At 42.8% G+C, this 19,643-nt stretch overlaps 1 protein-coding gene across 1 annotated transcript in view; it reads left to right on the top strand.

The window, feature by feature from the left end:
* Nucleotides 1-14,877: 14,877 nt before the first annotated feature.
* The window catches only part of lrig2 (leucine-rich repeats and immunoglobulin-like domains 2), an 85,303-nt gene continuing 80,537 nt past the window's right edge, over nucleotides 14,878-19,643 (top strand). The window contains exons 1-2 of the mRNA XM_063066364.1: nucleotides 14,878-14,905; nucleotides 17,068-17,296. Coding sequence (XP_062922434.1) covers nucleotides 14,878-14,905; nucleotides 17,068-17,296 — 257 coding nt within the window. The remainder of the gene's footprint in view (nucleotides 14,906-17,067; nucleotides 17,297-19,643) is intronic.

The raw sequence follows: 19,643 nt of genomic DNA on the forward strand, positions 1-19,643 counted from the left end.
AGTACGTAAAATATACTATAAATTGCAATAAGAATATATAAACAAAATTGTGCAGAAAGGGAGCATAATAGTGAGGTAGTGTTCATGGGATTATGGACTCCAATGGAATCAGATAGTGGAGGAGATGCTGTTGCTGAAACATTGAGTGTGTGTCTTCAGGCTCCAGCACTTCCTCCCTAATGGTAGCAATGAGAAGTGGGTATGTCCTGGGTGCTGAAGGTTCTTCATGATAGCTGCCGCCTTCTTGAGGCATTGCCTTTTGAAGATACCGGAGATGCTGGGGAGGCTAGTGCCCATGATAGAGCTGGCTGAGTTTACAGCTCTCCGCAGCTTTTTCCGATCCTGTGCATTGGAGCCTCCATACCAGACAGTGATGCAGCCAGTCAAAATGGTCTCCGCAGTACATCTGTAGAAATTTTGTTAGAGTCTTCGGTGACATACCAAATCGCCACACACTCCAAATGAAATTTAATCGCATACCTTCTTCGCGATTGCATCAACGTGATAGATCTTCAAAGATGTTGGTACTTGAAGCTGCTCACCCTTTCGACTGCTGACCCTTGAGAACTGTTGTGTTTTCTCCTGAATTCCCCTTCCCAACGTGCACTATCGATTTCTTGGCCTTACAGACGCTGAGTCCAAAGCTGTGGTAGCGACCACTTATGCAGCCAATTTATGTCACTCCCGTATGACTCTGAGATTCTGCCAACAATGGCGTTTGGGTTGTGCCTAGCAACACAGTCATAAGAGTAAAGAGTGTACAGCAGGGAGGTTGAACACCCATCCTAGAGGTGTGCCCGTGATGATTGTAAGCAAAGAGGAGAGATCTGATCTACACTGACTGTGGTCTCCCAATGGGGAAATCAAAAATCCAGTTGCGGGGGAAGTACAGAGCCCCAGATTTTGATGCTTGCTGGTTAGTAGTGAGGGGATGATAGTGTTGAACACTGAGTTGTAATCGATAAACAGCAGACTGATGCAGTTATTGCTGTTGTTCAGGCGATTTGAGGCTGAGCAGAGAGACACTGAGAATGCATCTGTTGTAGGCCTGTTGTGGCAGTGGGCAAACTGCAGTGGTCCAGACCCTTGCTCAGGAAGGAGTTAATTCTAGCGAAGTCCAACCTCCCAAAAACCACTTCATGACAGTAAATGTAATACTCACTGAGACAGTTCACCCTGTTTTTCTTGGGCACTGGTATGATCGATGACCAATTTCAGCAGTATGTGATAGACACTCCAGCCAATTGGTTGGTAGAGGTTTTGAATGCCCTACTAGATACACCAGAGGGGCCTAATGTGAAGGTTCACCTCATGAAAGATGTTCTGACATCTGTCACTGAGACGGATATCACAGGGTAGCCTGATGGTGGAGGGATTCGGATAGATGCCTAGAAAGCATTCAGCTTATCGGGAGAGAAGCATCACAAACACTTTTGATGTTAGGTTTCCCGTCGAGGAAATAATGGCCTGCAAACAGGAATTGGCTGACATTCATCCAGTTCCATCTCCAACTTCACTCAGAATTGCTTTTTTGTTCTTGATAGAACCTTCTACAGGTCATACCTTGGACATCTTGTAAGGTTCTGGATCTTGAACACCACCAATCTAGCCCTCAACAAACTGCGAGGGCTTTTACCCAACAGCTCAACTTCACCAGCCCCATTATTCCCTCTCTCCGTTAATTCCATTACCATATTTCCATATTTCCTTCCAAAATAGAAAGAGGCAATTCTGCTTATTGAGTCCATGCCAGTTCACAGAGCCATTGCCCTTTTAGTTGACAGAGATGTACACGATGAAAAGAGGCACACATCAAACGAGCAGTCAGAGACCTTTTCTTAGGGCAGAAATGGCTAACATGAGGGGCCATAATTTTAAGGTTATTGGAGGAATGTAAGGGGCGATGTCAGAGGTAAGTTTTTAGCACAGTGAGTGGTGGGTGCGTGGATTGCGCTGCTAGTGGTGGTGGTTGAGGCAGATCCATTAGGGACATTTAAGAGGCACTTTGATAGGAATGTGGATGATAGAAAATTGGAGGGCTGTTTGGGAGGGAAGGGTTAGATTGATCTTGGAGTAGGTTAAATGTGGGCCGGAGGGCCTGTGCTGTGCTGTCACGTTCTACGTTCTATGTTCTGATATGTGCTACACAGTCACATCTCACTTACACCAGGGGCAATTTACTGTAGTCAAATAGCCTACCAACCTGCAGATCTTTGGCATGTGCGATGAAGCCAAGGCACCCAAGAAACCTACATGATCACATGATGATTGTGCCATCTCCACACAAACAGCACCAGAGGTCAGATTCAAACCCAGGTAGCTGGAGTTGGGAGGCTGCCACTCCACTATGTGTACCACTGCACAGTCCAGCTGTGCCATTTTAAATATCTTCTCCTTATACCTCTGAGTCACCCCTTTTCACCTTTGCGCCTTATCCCTCAAACTTATTCCAGCTCGACCCCATAACTTCAACTACACACTTTCTCATCATGTGCGAGAGCTCTGGTAATGTGGCTTGGTCTCCTCATGTAGCTAGTTAGAACCAGAAAGAAACTATCTGTTACTCTAATCACGGCTTCTCTGCCCTAATTCTCACACTCTTTGTTGGACCCTGAGCATTAAACAGGGATTTTACTCGAGATGAACTGACAGGTTCCATTAGTCATCTGAGGGGTGAGATTTACACAAATAATCTGCGGTGTCAATGGTCAGCTCTTCAAAGGAATGTTGGTGGCACATCATCTTACATGTTAAGTAAAAATTTTAACCCTTTATTTGGATTAAGAATCAGTGCAAACCCAAGAAAGTAACATAAAATACTTTGTCATTCCCATTTACAACGAACAAATAAAAACGAATAAGTAACTTTTGTTTATATCATTACTTCAGTGGTTCTCCACGTATTCAAGCATAACTGGTGAAATACAAAGTTGGAGGACCAATGTCTCCAACTCTGAGAGTCTAAGGGCAGGGAGTGGAGGCCTGGGGGCAGAGGCAGACCTGCTCTGGGATTGGAAACCCATCTGTGTGTGTGTTGTTAATGCAAACAACATATTTCACTGTATGTTTTGATGTATGTGGGATAAATAATTCTGAAATCTGAGTGAGTGGATGGATGGGAAGGATGGGAAAGGGGATTGTTTTCATGGTGTGGAACTGAGGGATGGGGAAGAGGACCGCTTTGATGTTGTGGGTGGGAGGGATGGAGAGGGACATTACTTTGTTGTTATTGTCTGATTTTGTTGTTGTTATTGTTGCTTGTGTTGTTCTGCTGAATATTGTTGGCATACTATGTTGCCACAGGAATGTGTTACGACGCTTGCAGTCAGCCACCAGCAAATCCTTGGGTGTCCTGGTTGTTAATGTAATGAAGGCATTTCCCTGAATGCTTCAATGTACACTACATATCATAAATACACCTGAATTTTAATCTGAATCTGCCACTGCGCACACGAGAAAGAAAGTAATGGAGAACCATAGAAAGTAATGCTGGCTTTGGTGTTTTAAGAGCTTATCTTTGCTCATTACTCTGAACTATGTTTTATAAACTAAGTTTATAAAAAATTGTAAATAGAACTTTTCTCTTATTAGTCTAACCCTTCCTGAAAAGGTCACTACTATAAAGGAGAGAAGACATGGCAGTCCATACACTAAGATTTCTGATCCCTACCATCAGGCAGGAGGTACAGAAGACTGAAGACCCACATCACCAGGTTCAAGATCAGCTACTTCCCTTAAACCATTCGGTTCTTGAAGTAACCTGCACACCCCTATTCACCACCTCAGTATGGCAACATTTTGTCCACTTTGCACTACAATGGATTTCTTTTTTTTTTGATCTAATATTATTCCTCTTTTAAAAATTGTGTATAATTTAATTTAATAATAATAGATTAACACTACCTAGGATAGAAGGAGGAAGAGGAATAACAGACATAAAAAATTTACACAACAGTCAGATTAAACTTCTAAGGATATACTTTCACCAAAGAAAACAGGATTCAGCCCTTCATGTTGAGTATATGCAATTCTGATAAGAAATACCATCACTAAACATAAATGAAAGCATAACCCAGAAAAATGAAGAAATTATCACTATTGAAGGAAAAGTTAACCAGTGGAAGAGCATGACCCTCCGTGGAAGACAGCATCATGATTTGAGCTTTCTAGATGCTGACAAGGAAGCGTCAAACACTTGGCTCAGAGCTGGAAACCTCTTCGCAGATACAAAGGGGTTTCTTGTGGCAATACAGGAGAGATGGTTAACACACAAAAAAAAGATCAAAGACACATAACTAAAGGCCAACAAATTCAAGACAATAAATGCAGAAAATGCCAAGAGAAACAAGAATCAGTCTAGCACATTGCACAATCCTGCAGCAGTTTAACTCAATCCAATCAACCAAAACCTTGCTTTAAAATACAAACTCATAAAAGACACCATACCTTACTATAAATAAAAGCCTGATCCAGTTTTAGAGTTAGAGCACCACAAGCTATTTTACGCCTGAGTCATTAATACAGATAAGACAATCTATGATTACCATCTAAATATAATATTACAGGATGAACAAACAGGAAAAACTTATTTAATAGATATAGCCATTTCAAATGCATAAAACATACAGAAATCAATGTGAAAAACACCAGAAATATGCTGAATTAAAAGAGGAAATTGAAAGACTTTGTAACCTGAACGGTGGCTGCCTGAGCTTCAGCCTCCCCACATTAAACAAAGTCACGCACAGGCCTTCTCCGTTAGGATCCTAGCAACGTGGATTCCCAGATCAGCCTCTACCGCTACCTGAAGACCCACCAACAGCCAACCACTTAAGAGACCATCATACTTGACGTGACTGATGGCACTGCTACTATTGTGGCCCAAGTCGTCATTAGAGTTGGACCACTGCTTGGGATCATAGATGGAATATTGCTTGCTGTAGGAACAGGGATACTGCCTGCCATTCAAGGCAGGACATTGCCTACAATAAGAGGTGAGGCACTGTTTGACTTTAGAGATGGGACAAGCTTCATTGAATTTAATTTAATTTGTAATTCATTACACTAGTTTTTTTTATAACAGATACTGTTCACCAATAGGAATGGGACATACTCACTAATAGAGCTAGTATCGTGTAGATGGCATGGCCAAGAAAGCACACCAAAGCCTTTACTTCAGAAGACTAACGAGATACAACATGACCCCAATTACTCTTACCAATTGTTACTGGTGAACCATAGAATGCATTCTATCTGGATGCATCACAACTTAGCATGAATTGCCCCACTGAAGACTCTTTCTTCTCCCTCCCCCCCACCGCCCCCCACTGGGAAGAAGATACAAAAACTTGATAACCTGTACCGCCAGACTCAAGGATAACTTCTAACCTACTGTTATCAGACTCTTGAACTGACCTCTCATACATATAAAAATGAACCCTTGATCTCCTGATCTCTGAATTTACCTCAACATGGCCCTGTACATGTCTACCTGCACTGCACTTTGTAATTTCATTCTGCACATTTTTCTTTTTTTTTCACCTAGATGTGTCAGTGTATGGAATGACCTGTCTGGATGACATGCAAACAAAAGATTTTCGGTGTACCTCGATACATATGACAATCATAAACAAATCTGCCAATCTATTGCTCAACTTTCAATTAAAGACAGTCATCACTAAGGCTGAGGTTGTTTCAACATTCTGTTAATTGTCCTGGCATCCTGGCCAATGTATGTTCACTGAACCAACATTACTAAATCATCACCCAACCAATAACTTAATTCTTGTTGGCCTTGTTTTGCACAAATTGGATTCTCTTTTCACCTGCATTGCAATCGTGATTACATGTCAGAAGTTCGTTAAAAGGTGTGATGTGACTTCAGAGCTCCTGGGGTTATAGAAGACATGCAAATACAAATTATCCCACTCTGATCTTTGTGATTCTTTTAAGAAAAGGATATTAAGCAACACAGACTTCCAAAGTTTTGACAGAAGGAGATTGAGCTTAATCCTAAAGTTTTTCTTCAAAAATCAAAAGCCTGGAATTATAGAGTTGGTTGTAATTAGTGTTTTAAATTTGCCCAATTAATCTTGGAGATATATGATTAAGCATAGTTAATACAATATCAATATGATGTCTTTTATGACCTTAGGACATCCCAAAATGAATTTCAACCAACCACTTTAGCATTTCAACTCTGTTATTAAGTGGGAATTCTTGATATCGATGTGTGCAGCAAGACTTCCAAAACAGCGATGTGACAAGAACAGAGAATATTTCCATGATGACACAAGAGACTGTAGATGCTAGAATCTGGAGAACAAACAAAAAGCAAACAGCTGGAGGATCTTGGAGGATGAGGTAGTTTCTGATGAATGGGCTCAAAGCAAACATTGACTATTTCCCTCCTCAAATGCTTGGCAGGTTGTTCCTTCTGATATTTTACTTATATTGTTGGAGGAATTAATATTAGTCAAATATTACTCACATCCCCATCTACATCAACGGAGCTGTAGTGGAGCGTGTATCAAGCTTCAAAGTCCTTGGTGTCCACATTTCCAAGGATCTCACCTGGTCCCCGAACTCCTCCATCCTGATCAAAAAGGTGCAACAGCGCCTTTATTTCCTGCAGAGCATCAAGAAAATCCCAGGATACGGATGGACTTTTACCGCTGTACCATTGAGAGCATACTCACCAACTGCATCTCAGTGTGGTATGGCAATTGTCCCGTATCGGACCGCAAAGCACTCCAGTGTGTGGTGAAAACTGCCCAGCGGATTATCAGCACCCAATTGCCCACCATTGAGAACATCTGCCATAAACGCTGCCTGGGCAGGGCGAAAAGCATTATCAAGGACGCAAACAACAGGAATTCTGCAGATGCTGGAAATTCAAGCAACATACATCAAAGTTGCTGGTGAACGCAGCAGGCCAAGCAGCATCTATAGGAAGAGGCGCAGTCGACGTTTCAGGCCGAGACCCTTCGTCAGGACTAACTGAAGGAAGAGTGAGTAAGGGATTTGAAAGCTGGAGGGGGAGGGGGAGATGCAAAATGATAGGAGAAGACAGGAGGGGGAGGGATAGAGCCGAGAGCTGGACAGGTGTTGGGCAAAAGGGGATACGAGAGGATCATGGGACAGGAGGTCCGGGAAGAAAGACAAGGGGGGGGGGTGACCCAGAGGATGGGCAAGAGGTATATTCAGAGGGACAGAGGGAGAAAAAGGAGAGTGAGAGAAAGAATGTGTGCATAAAAATGAGTAACAGATGGGGTACGAGGGGGAGGTGGGGCCTTAGCAGAAGTTAGAGAAGTCAATGTTCATGCCATCAGGTTGGAGGCTACCCAGACGGAATATAAGGTGTTGTTCCTCCAACCTGAGTGTGGCTTCATCTTGACAGTAGAGGAGGCCGTGGATAGACATGTCAGAATGGGAATGGGATGTGAAATTAAAATGTGTGGCCACTGGGAGATCCTGCTTTCTCTGGCGGACAGAGCGTAGATGTTCAGCAAAGCGGTCTCCCAGTCTGCGTCGGGTCTCACCAATATATAAAAGGCCACATTGGGAGCACCGGACGCAGTATATCACCCCAGTCGACTCACAGGTGAAGTGATGCCTCACCTGGAAGGACTGTTTGGGGCCCTGAATGGTGGTAAGGGAGGAAGTGTAAGGGCATGTGTAGCACTTGTTCCGCTTACACGGATAAGTGCCAGGAGGGAGATCAGTGGGGAAGGATGGGGGGGACGAATGGACAAGGGAGTTGTGTAGGGAGCGATCCCTGCGGAATGCAGAGAGAGGGGGGGAGGGAAAGATGTGCTTAGTGGTGGGATCCCGTTGGAGGTGGCGGAAGTTACGGAGAATAATATGTTGGACCCGGAGGTTGGTAGGGTGGTAGGTGAGGACCAGGGGAACCCTATTCCTAGTGGGGTGGTGGGAGGATGGAGTGAGAGCAGATGTATGTGAAATGGGGGAGATGCGTTTAAGAGCAGAGTTGATAGTGGAGGAAGGGAAGCCCCTTTCTTTAAAAAAGGAAGACATCTCCCTCGTCCTAGAATGAAAAGCCTCATCCTGAGAGCAGATGCGGCGGAGACGGAGGAATTGCGAGAAGGGGAGGGCGTTTTTGCAAGAGACAGGGTGAGAAGAGGAATAGTCCAGATAGCTGTGAGAGTCAGCAGGCTTATAGTAGACATCAGTGGATAAGCTGTCTCCAGAGACAGAGACAGAAAGATCTAGAAAGGGGAGGGAGGTGTCGGAAATGGACCAGGTAAACTTGAGGGCAGGGTGAAAGTTGGAGGCAAAGTTAATAAAGTCAACGAGTTCTGCATGCGTGCAGGAAGCAGCGCCAATGCAGTCGTCGATGTAGCGAAGGAAAAGTGGGGGACAGATACCTGAATAGGCACGGAACATAGATTGTTCCACAAACCCAACAAAAAGGCAGGCATAGCTAGGACCCATAGGGGTGCCCGTAGCTACACCTTTAGTTTGGAGGAAATGGGAGGAGCAAAAGGAGAAATTATTAAGAGTAAGGACTAATTCCGCTAGACGGAGCAGAGTGGTGGTAGAGGGGAACTGATTAGGTCTGGAATCCAAAAAGAAGCGTAGAGCTTTGAGACCTTCCTGATGGGGGATGGAAGTATATAAGGACTGGACATCCATGGTGAAAATAAAGCGGTGGGGGCCAGGGAACTTAAAATCATCGAAAAGTTTAAGAGCGTGAGAAGTGTCACGAACATAGGTCGGAAGGGATTGAACAAGGGGTGATAAAACAGTGTCGAGGTATGCAGAAACGAGTTCGGTGGGGCAGGAGCAAGCTGAGACAATAGGTCAGCCAGGACAGGCAGGTTTGTGGATCTTGGGTAGGAGGTAGAAACGGGAAGTGCGGGGTGTGGGAACTATAAGGTTGGTAGCAGTGGATGGGAGATCCCCTGAGCGGATAAAGTCGGTGATAGTGTGGGAGACAATGGCCTGGTGCTCCTTAGTGGGGTCACGATCGAGGGGTAAATAAGAGGAGGTATCCGCGAGTTGTCGCTGTGCCTCGGCAAGGTAGAGGTCAGTACGCCAGACTACAACAGCACCCCCCTTATCAGCGGGTTTAATAATAAGGTTAGGATTAGTGCGGAGGGAGTGGAGAGCAGAACGTTCCGAAGGAGTGAGGTTGGAATGGGGACAAGGTGCGGTGAAGTCGAGACGGTTGATGTCCCGTCGGCAGTTGGCAATAAAGAGATCCAGAGCAGGCAGAAGACCAGAGCGGGGTGTCCATGAAGAAGAGGAGGGTTGAAGACGGGAGAAGGGGTCATCGGTGGGGGTGGAAGAGTCCTTGCCGAAGAAGTAGGCTCGGAGACGGAGACGGCGGAAGAAAAGTTCCGCATCATGGCGAACACGGAACTCACTGAGGTGTGGGCGAAGGGGGACAAAGGTGAGGCCCTTACTGAGAACAGAGCGTTCTGCCTCCGACAGTTGAAGGTCGGAGGGGATGGTAAAGACCCGGCACGGATGAGAGCTGGGATCAGAGGGGGGAGGGGGGAGGCTGGGTGTGTCAATGGAGAGGGGAGGGTTGGGGTGAGAGGAAGATGGAGCCTCTGAGGGCCCAGGAGCTGACGGTGGGATCTGAGGGAGACGGGATTGCAGAGTATTGGTGGGGGAAGGGGAGATGGGAGTCACAACAGCAGCACATAAAGACCCGGCCTGGAGTTCAAGGCTGGAATCTTGAGAGCTGGGATCAGAGGGGATCAAGGACGCATCTCACCCTAACCACGGACTTCTTACTCTCCTCCCATCCGGTAGGCGCTACAGGAGCCTCCGCTCCTGCACCAGCAGGCACAGGAAGAGCTTCTTCCCTGAGGCTGTGACACTGCTGAATTTCACATCACAGCGCTAAGCAGTATTGCACCCATATTGTACTGTCTTAGTACTTTTATATTTGTGTGCTGTAGCACTTACTTTTTATTCGCAGTTATTTTGTAAATAACACTGTTCTTTGCATTTCTGGTCAGATGCTAAATGCATTTCATTGGCTTTGTGTCTGTACTCGGCACAATGCCAATAAAGTTGAATCTGATCTAATCTAATAATGAACAATTTCCAGCTCTTCTCTAGATGGTACTGTACATATCATGACCCCCCCCCCCCTATCAATAGACAATAGACAATAGACAATAGGTGCAGGAGTAGGCCATTTGGCCCTTCGAGCCAGCACTGCCATTCACTGTGATCATGGCTGATCATCCACAATCAGTATCCAACTCCTGCCTTATCCCCATAACCTTTGATTCTGCTATCTTTAAGAGCTCTTTCCATCTCTTTCTTGAAAGCATCCAGCGACTTGGCCTCCACTGTCTTCTGGGGCAGAGCATTCCACACATCCACCACTCTCTGGGTGAAAATCCCTGTGTGAATTGGACAATTATCAGCGTACTAGAGTTTTGGTACAGGGGCATATGTGAGACAAATGCAGCCTGACAGTGGTTCATTCTGGGATGAAAAATTTGACCAATGAGGAAATGTTCAGTATGTGAGTTCAATATTGCTCAGAAGAAAGAAGGGGTCCACAATGAATTGATGCATGGGATTGATAGAACAGATGCAGAAAGACTGTTTCCCATTGTCATGGACCTAGAATAAAGGGGCAAAGGTTTGCAATATGGGGTTATCCACATATGATGGAAGTCTGGAAGAATGTTTCCCTCACAGGATTGTGGACATTTAGAATTCTTTACCCCTCATAGTAGTGGAGGCAGAGTCAATGAAATTATTCAAAATACTCAGGGATACCCACACCTGATTATACAGCACTTTGACCACTTTGCACTACAATTGACTTGATATTTTATTTGTTTTAATTATATTCTTTCTTGTAGAAAACTGTATAATATATTATATATAATTTACATTTTATTTGTGAATGTTGCATATCTGATGTTATGTGCCTATGATGCTCCTGCATCAGGTCTTTTCCTTTCTCCTGCCCATATGACAATAGTTTGACTTGCAACTTTCAATGTGAAGCACACAGGCAGGCGGGGCTGAGTCAATGCAGATCACCTGTGATCTTGCTGAATGACAAAGCTGACTCAAGGGGTGAAAAGACTTAGTCCTGTTTCTATTTCATAGATACAGCAAGACATAAATGTGACACTTTGCCAAGCAATGACACCTCTAATGTGGAAGAGTATAACCACTGTGGTTGACAGTGAGTAACAATCTTATCATAAGTGTTAATTCCGACCACACAAAAAAAATGTTTCCAATGAGCAAAGCAATAGACCCACATAATAAACTATACTGTGATTATATTTTATCCCTCCTTTCATTAAGAATGTTACATTTCTCATAGGTAATTTTGTCATTTTTACAAACTTAATTTTAAATCACCCTTTAAGACTATACCCATAATTTTGTATTTATTGCAAATTATATTATGCAAAAAATAGCCTTTCAGTTGTTCTAGCAACATACATCAAAGTTGCTGGTGAACGCAGCAGGCCAAGCAGCATCTATAGGAAGAGGCGCAGTCGACGTTTCAGGCCGAGACCCTTCGTCAGGACTAACTGAAGGAAGAGTGAGTAAGGGATTTGAAAGCTGGAGGGGGAGGGGGAGATGCAAAATGATAGGAGAAGACAGGAGGGGGAGGGATAGAGCCAAGAGCTGGACAGGTGATAGGCAAAAGGGTTGTTCTAATGAGTTCATCGATCTGCGTCTTGTTGATTTTCCTTCCAATGCTAACTGTCCTCTCTGAAGTATAAAACTGCTTTCCTCAAACAATATTGTCCATTAGCTTGGCCACCAGCACCATGATTAGTAATATGTAATAACCACCATGCTTGGGCAGGTGATCGTGATAATTAAAGTGGTGGACAACATAACATACCCTCTAATTTTTTTTCACAGTTGTGCAGACCAACCACTGCCCTGAGCAGGAAATTTTTATACAAAATAGCTGCTCAAACTTTAATTTTTTTGATATATGCATACCATGAAAATTGAAAAATTACATACCTTTGAATTTATTTATTAATTGAAAGATATAATGAAATAGAGTTCAAGAAAGAAAATCTTTCATGTTTCATAAGCTTTTAATCTTCTACGGTGTCAGAGTTCATCAGGCCAGAGGTTTACTAACAATGAGCTAGCATTAAAAGTTGCGGGGAGAAGGCCGGGGAGTGGGTCTGAGGAGGAGAAAGAAAGATCAGCCGAGATTGAATGGTGGAACAGCCTTGATGGGCCAAATGGCCTATTTCTGCTCAAATGTCTTATGGTCTTACAGACTTCTTTCTGTTTTTATCATTACAATTTGTAACAGTGTTGTAACTTGAAACACTGACAATGTAAGTACAGTACACTTAAGTTCTAAAATGTTTCAAAACAAAGGCTGTGGTACATCTATTATTTAGAAATATAGGGATTATATTCATAGCACATAATTAATTATAGGGTATTTCTCAATTATGTTAACATAGATTTCAAAATTATATTTGCATAATTTCAAAATTATGTGTGTTGGCATGTGGCCAAGTGGTTAAGGCGTCGGTCTAGTGATCTGGAGGTCGCTAGTTCAAGCCTTGGCTGAGGCAGCATGTTGTGTCCTTGAGCAAGGCACTTAACCACACATTGCTCTGCGACAACACCGGTGCCAGGCTGTATTGGCCCTAGTGCCCTTCCCTTGGACAACATCTGTGGCATGGAGAGGGGAGATTTGCAACATGGGCAACTGCTGGTCTTCCATACAACCTTGTCCAGGCCTGCACCCTGGAAACCTTCCAAGGCGCAAGTCCATCGTCTCACAAGACTAACGGATGCCTAAAGAAGATATTAATATTGTATGAAAGAAAATTTCAGTTGCACTTGGGAACATTTCAGTTACTGTGTGGCTATGCACTTGCACAGCTTAGAGGGAACAATGGTGGTGACCATATAAACTGTAAACTTCCGTGCATTTGTTAAGAAAATAGTAATGCAGAAGGTTACATATGTATGTTTCTTTCATTATTGGAATTACAGTCATAGTTATATTTCTATTTACAGAATTTTGCATCTGTTTTTAATATTCTAACAAATGCCTAAATGAGGCCAAAATTATGACTGCCTTTCTTTTTCAAATCCACTCCTTCCTATATTTTCATATCCCTTAATTCCCTTAACATGCGAAACTTAATTAATTACAACTTTTAATTCTGTTCAGTGACTCAACATTCACTACACCAGGACGGAGAACACCAAAGATACAGAATACATTGAGTGAAGAAATTTCTCCTTATCTCAATCCAAGATTGATATCCTTATTTCTGGACTACCTGACCAGGTGAAACATAATTTAACTTAATGAACTACCGTAGGAATTATTGATTTTGAGCAATTATCAGAACTGTGTAGGGAATATAGTCCTAATCTTTTCACTTTCTCATCAGAGGATAACCTTTTCATCCCAAGAATCATCCTGGTAAACCTTCATTATATCTCTTCAAGGCATATGGTTAGGGAAAACAAAAATGTGTTAAGCTCTTCAGATGTAATCTCACCAAAGGACAATACAATTGGTCTATAAAATTGCAGCCATATTCCATCCTTATATCTGAAATGTCTTGTAATGAAACTACTTCAAATGTAATCCGTTTGAATGAATGGTCTTAAATCTCAAATATTAACTTCATTTCTCTTTTCGTAAGAAATGTTGAGTGTTTCTAATTTTTTTTTGTTTTTATTCCAATATGCTCCCAAAGTTACACATGGTAGTTTTGTTTTATATATGCAAAAGAGAGACAGGCAGTTAGGACTGAAATTAAGAGAAATGTCTTTGCCCAAATGTTGTTGAACTTTTGGAATTCTCTACCCTGGAAGGCCTGTGGAAACTTGGTTGATAATGCCATTAAAATTTGGGTCAGTAGATTTTTGGATGATCAAGAGATGTTGCGGTAAGGTGGTGTTTAAAACAGAAGATCATCTATGATTTTGTGGTGAACCGCATGTAGATGTAGCAAATAATTAAGAGGTCATATGGTATATTAGGTTGTATTACCACAAGGTTTAAGAAAGGAAGTCCTATTTTAATGATATAAGGCCTGAGTGAGATCATATCCAGAATATTGTGTACAGCTTTGGTTCTTGTTACCTAAGAAAATAAGTTGATGCCATTGAGAAAGTGCAGCATTTATTCTCCAGACAGGTTCCATGGATGATAGAGTGCCTAGGAGGAAATACTGACCAATTATGGACTGCTTTCTTTAGTTTAGTAGAATGAGATCTTCTTCAAACTTAAAGACCTTGCAGATTAGATGCTGGGAAAATGTTTCCTTTGGCCAGGGAATGTAGGATCTGTGGTTGCGGGGGAGGGGATACCATTTAAGACAGGATATTTAAGACAGGCATGAGGAGAAATGTTTTGATTCAGAAGGTAGGGAATGCTCGGAATTCTTTTTGCCATAATGCTGTGGAATCTGTCATTGTGTTCATTCAAAACAGGGTCATCAGCATTCTGATGTAGAGAAGTCAAAATGTTCACTATCCACAAAAGAGCTCAGAATAAACTATCTGTTTCAGGAGTTTGGTGTCAAACAACTTGGCCTGCCTAAAGTAACTGACTGAGAGTAACTGGGGCCTCAGTGATGTGGTTGTCAGCTTGATAGAGGGCACTGGCACTGGCTCACTTACACTGCTAGTCAAGTGGGCAAATTTTCTGCAGATAATGATGGTACAGTAATGTTTTTTTTCAGTGGTTTGGGATGCTTCGATACGTCGTCCAGGTCTTAAAAGCATGCAGTGGGCAGGACACAGTAGGTCGTGATTTTGCTGACAAGTCCGGGGTCTCGATTTTCAAGTACTGTTTTCTTCAAACAATCAAACACTGTGTTGACATATTAAAGACAATGATGAATTCCATCATTGATGTCTACACTTTACGGTAGCTCCCAAGGTATGGGAGATGGTCCACATTTTTTAGGGTCATGCTGTCACGGAGGCCAAGAGGACCAGGTTGGTGGAAGGCGTTAATCTGCAGACGCTGAGTGTGAGGCCTTCATATATTCTTCAGTGAACAAATTGACAATTCCTTGGAGCTTGGCCACCAAGTGTGTACAAATGAAAGTATTGTCCGCATCCTGTTTAACTACTGTGTAATCGGCATAGATTGGCTCATGTGTTGTAAAGACTAGATCCATTCCCACAGGAAGTATGATGGAAGTGAGATGGAACATTTTGGTATGGAAGATTGAGGAAAGTGTTGGGGCAATTTGACCTTTACTGAGGTTGGTCTTGCTCACCAGGTGACAAGAGAAATGCTGGGAACAGCACTAACCATGATACTCAATCTCATCAATGCTTTTGATTCCATCAGTTGTGAAAGACTGTAGAACATCCTTCTTACATTTAGTTGTATATGGAAACACGTCTCCATGTTGTTGCTCTTTAGCATATAAACTTGTGGAAAAGATAGAAGATTGAGAAAGGAAGTGAGTTTGGAAATATTGAGATAATATACTTTTTTGAGGCACTTTACCAGCTCACTGCGTGGCATGATGTGTCTGGTTGGCACACAAACCAAAATCTTTTCACTGTATTGTTACCTGTGACAATAATTGTTTATAAAGGGATTTTAATTACAATTTTTTAAATCAAACATCTTTACTCGGGGTAAGTGGGAAATAAATCATTTGCAGCCAATCTCCAGTGTTGCGGATAAGTCACAGTCAGGGGTGTGTGCTTAGCCCACTGCTCTACTTTCTCTATACCCATGACTGTGTGGCTAGATTTAGCTCAAATGCCATCTATAAATTTGCTGATGATACAACCACTGTTGGCAGAATCTCAGATGGTAATGAGAGGGTGTAGAGAAGTGAGATATACCAGCAAGTGGAGTGGTGTCACAGCAAAAACCTTGCATTCAACGTCAGTAGAACCAAATTGCTGATTTTGGACTTCAGGAAAGGAAGACGAGGGAACATGAACCAACCCTAATAGAAGGATCAGAAGTGGAGAGAGTGAGCAATTTCAAATTCCTGGGTGTCAAGATCGCTGATGATTTAACCTGGTCCCAACATATCGATGCAGCTATAAAGAAGGCAAGACAGTGGCTGTATTTCATTAGGAGTTTGGGGAGATTCGGTTTGTCACCGACAACACTAGAAAACTTCTATTGATGCACTGTGGAGAGTATTCCTACAGGCTGTATCACTATTTGTCATGGGGGAGGGGTGGCAACGGCACAGGATCGAAAGAAGCTACGGAAAGTTGTAGAATTAGTCAGCCCCATCTTGGGTACTAGTCTCCATAGTATCCAAGACATCGTCATGGAGCGGTGCCTCAGTAAGGTGGCATCCATTATTAAGGACCCCCATCACCCAAGACAAGCCTTCTTCCCGTTGTTACCGGCAGGGAGGTTGGACAAAAGCCTGAAGGCAACACTCAGCAATTCAGGAACATCTTCTTCCCCTCTGTCATTAGAGTCCTAAATGGACATCGAACCCATAAACAACACCTCACTTTTTAATATATTATTTCTGTTTTTGCAACTTTTTTAAAACTAACTTTTTAATTATACATATATATACTTACTGTAATTGGCTTATTTAGTTATTTTCTCTATATTATCAAGCGGCTTCTATCGTACTGCTGACGCTAAATTAACAACATTCCACGACATATGCTGATGATAGTAAATCTGATTCTGATTTGAAAGCACGTCCTTCACCTTTAAGAGAATGTGGCCCATATGTGATTGACATAATCATTCACCAATCGCAAATGTCAGGGACGGGGTATTAAGTAGAAAGTTCGCCGCACGGTCTGGAGGTAGCATTTGATTGACGTTGACGTAGACCAGTAATAATCCAGGATGCTTCCTGGGACTGTCGAATGGCGGCGGGCTGAAGGCGGGGCCGCTGTTGGAAGTGGGAGGGGGTCAGATCAGTGGCGGGTGCTGAGAATGGGAGCTTTGTGTTGGTGGGGAATCGTGCGGTTGCGAGTGTCCCAGCTTCGCTGATCGAGACCCGAGGGCGCCGAGTGGCAGAGCCGCTTGTCAGCGTAACGCCGCGTCCCGGCAGCCTTCATCTTCTGTTTGTTGTATTGTGTGGGGTTGAGGGGGAGGGGTGGGGGGAATTGTTTTGTTGCCTTCGACCGTGGGATTTAAGATGGCGCCTGGGCCTTGGGCTGGCCTCCGGATCGCCTTACGGCTGCTCTGCGCCTCTCTGCTCCTGGCGCGGACTTCAGCGTGCCCCCTGCAATGCTCTTGCGCCGATGGCCTGGTGGACTGCAGCAGGCGCCGGGCGACTGAGATTCCTCAGCACCTTCCAGCGTGGGTCACGCAACTGTGAGTAACGGCATGGGTGTGAGAGCTTGTTTGTTTTCTCGGGGTATTAGGGGAAATGTGATATTAATTGGCGTCCGTTTTGTCTTTGCTCAAAGAAGTAAAGTAGTGTGACAGGAAGGGCTCTGTATATCCAGCATTTTGTATTACAGCAAAAAACAAACCCACGAACTAGGAATCTAGTGAGACCTGAGATTATATTAGTATTTTACAAGCTCTTCAAAACAAGTGGCATCCCAAAATGATTGTACGTGTACACTTCGAATAGTTCGTTCCATTTACTTGACACAATCTACTTGGCAAACCACTTTTTCAGTAGTTTGCGGATAAACACCAAGTAATGGGACTCGCAAAGTTATTAAACACTGAAGCCTTAAATCCTGTAAGAAGAGAGTGTATTCTTACGAAATCTGTCTAAACTGCTGCTGTTGGCACAAATGTCTGAAAATTCATTCTTTATTGTCTAGCTGCAGATTCTACGATAAATAACTTATTCTGAAAATCAAGGAGGAAAAGCAGATGTTGGGAATGTAAAACAGAAAATACTCAGCAGCATCAACGAGAGAGAAATTAGTTAACATTTTAGACGCTTCTGTTTCTCTTCCCAGCAGTAGCCTGGCCTACTGAGTATTTCCAGCATTTTCTGTTTTTATATTACATTATTCACCCAGCTGGCAACGGTTACACTGCATTTCAGTACTTCGAGTTTTCGATCAACCCATCAGTACTGGGTCTCTGAACAGATGATATTTTTACTGTTAAAGTCTTAGACTAATACACCATGGAAACAAGCCCTTCAGCCCAAATTGTAAGTCCTCCCTGCAGTCCCAGTTGTCAGCAATCAGCCCATAACCTTTTGAACCTGTGCTTTCCATGCATCTATTCAATTTAATACCTCTTAAAAGTTGCAATTGTACCTATCTCATCCAATCTCTCTGGCAGCTTATTTCAGGTACTCGCTATGCAAGGAAGTTATCTCTCAGGTGATTCTTGAATATATTTCCCTCTTATCCTGTATTTGGGCCCTCTAGTTTTGGATTACTCCCCCATACCCAAGGGAAAAGTCTTATCCATACCATCTCATGATTTTACATGCTTCTGAGGTCACCCCTCATTCTCTGCGTTCCAAGGAATAAAGATCCAGTGTTGCAAACATCTCCCCCTAACGCAGACCCTCAAGTCCAGGTAGCATCCTTGGAAATCTCTTCTACCCGCTCCCCATCTTGACGATGTCTTTCCTATGCACAAGATAATGATAAATTGGTTCTGATTGTGAAGATTTGAAACACATTGATAATAGTCAAAGCAGTCTCATTGGTAACTTTCAGTAAGCAAGAGGTGTCTTGACAAAAATGAAAGCTGTGGAACTATGGAGTAAAATCAAGAAAGGGAATCCTTGTTTAAGCAATGCCAAAGGTGGGCTGAATGGCCGTCCTTTCTGTCATGTATGATGAACAGATTTGTTCTTTTTGATCTTTAAGTTTTAGCAGTAGGTACCAAATTGCCTTTCTGTACCTGGAAGTTGTGTGAAAATGGCTGACTTGATTGTTTCTGGATTCTTTCTTTCATATCTAACAGCAGAGTTTTCTAGTTGAAGTGGTTTGAAATTTCATTTTCTGTTTTTACCTCTCATTCTGTATGAAATCATTTTGTTCTTGTATAGTGAGTCATATCATATGAAGTATTTCATATTGTATGTATTATTAAAGTTCAAAGATCATGTGTAAACAATTGTTGCAACCAATTTGCATATTAAGGGAAGAAGATGAAAGGCTATTTACCTTTAAGTTAGTAGTATTGTCCTGGAATTATCAATAGCTTGTGTATGATTCCATTGTGTAGCAGTTGTAGAACAAAAGCTGGCTGCTCGGTGCAAACAGGCTATACAAACGGTTTATCTGCAACCCACTTGTTCCCTTCTATGCTATATACTCATCTAGTCTCCCCTCAAACAATTTAACGACTCCTGTTGGTAGCAAGTTGCACATTTCACTTTCCTTTGGATAAAATTCAGAATTCTCTGTTGGTTTCATGGTGACTGTCTTGTGTTGATGGCCTTCTTGTTTCAATGTGTTATTATTTCCAGCAACAAGTTAAGCAGGGGGTAATTTCTGATGGAGAAATTCAAAGTATAGGCACTGAGCATAAACTGAAGGAAAACTGTACATTAGAATATTGACTAGTTCAATGTACTCATTTTGTTTATTAACCCCTTTATTGCTGATGCTGCTGAGTCATAATACCCTGAGTTTCTTGGTTCAGATTTCTCATGAGTTAGCTGAAGCATAGCAGTTAGTTTTGGTATTTCTGGTTAGGTGGAAGTGGGTGTGAATACAATTAGTTTCTTGAT

Source organism: Mobula hypostoma, chromosome 13, assembly GCF_963921235.1.
Source record: "Mobula hypostoma chromosome 13, sMobHyp1.1, whole genome shotgun sequence".
Taxonomy (NCBI): Eukaryota; Metazoa; Chordata; class Chondrichthyes; order Myliobatiformes; family Myliobatidae; genus Mobula; species Mobula hypostoma.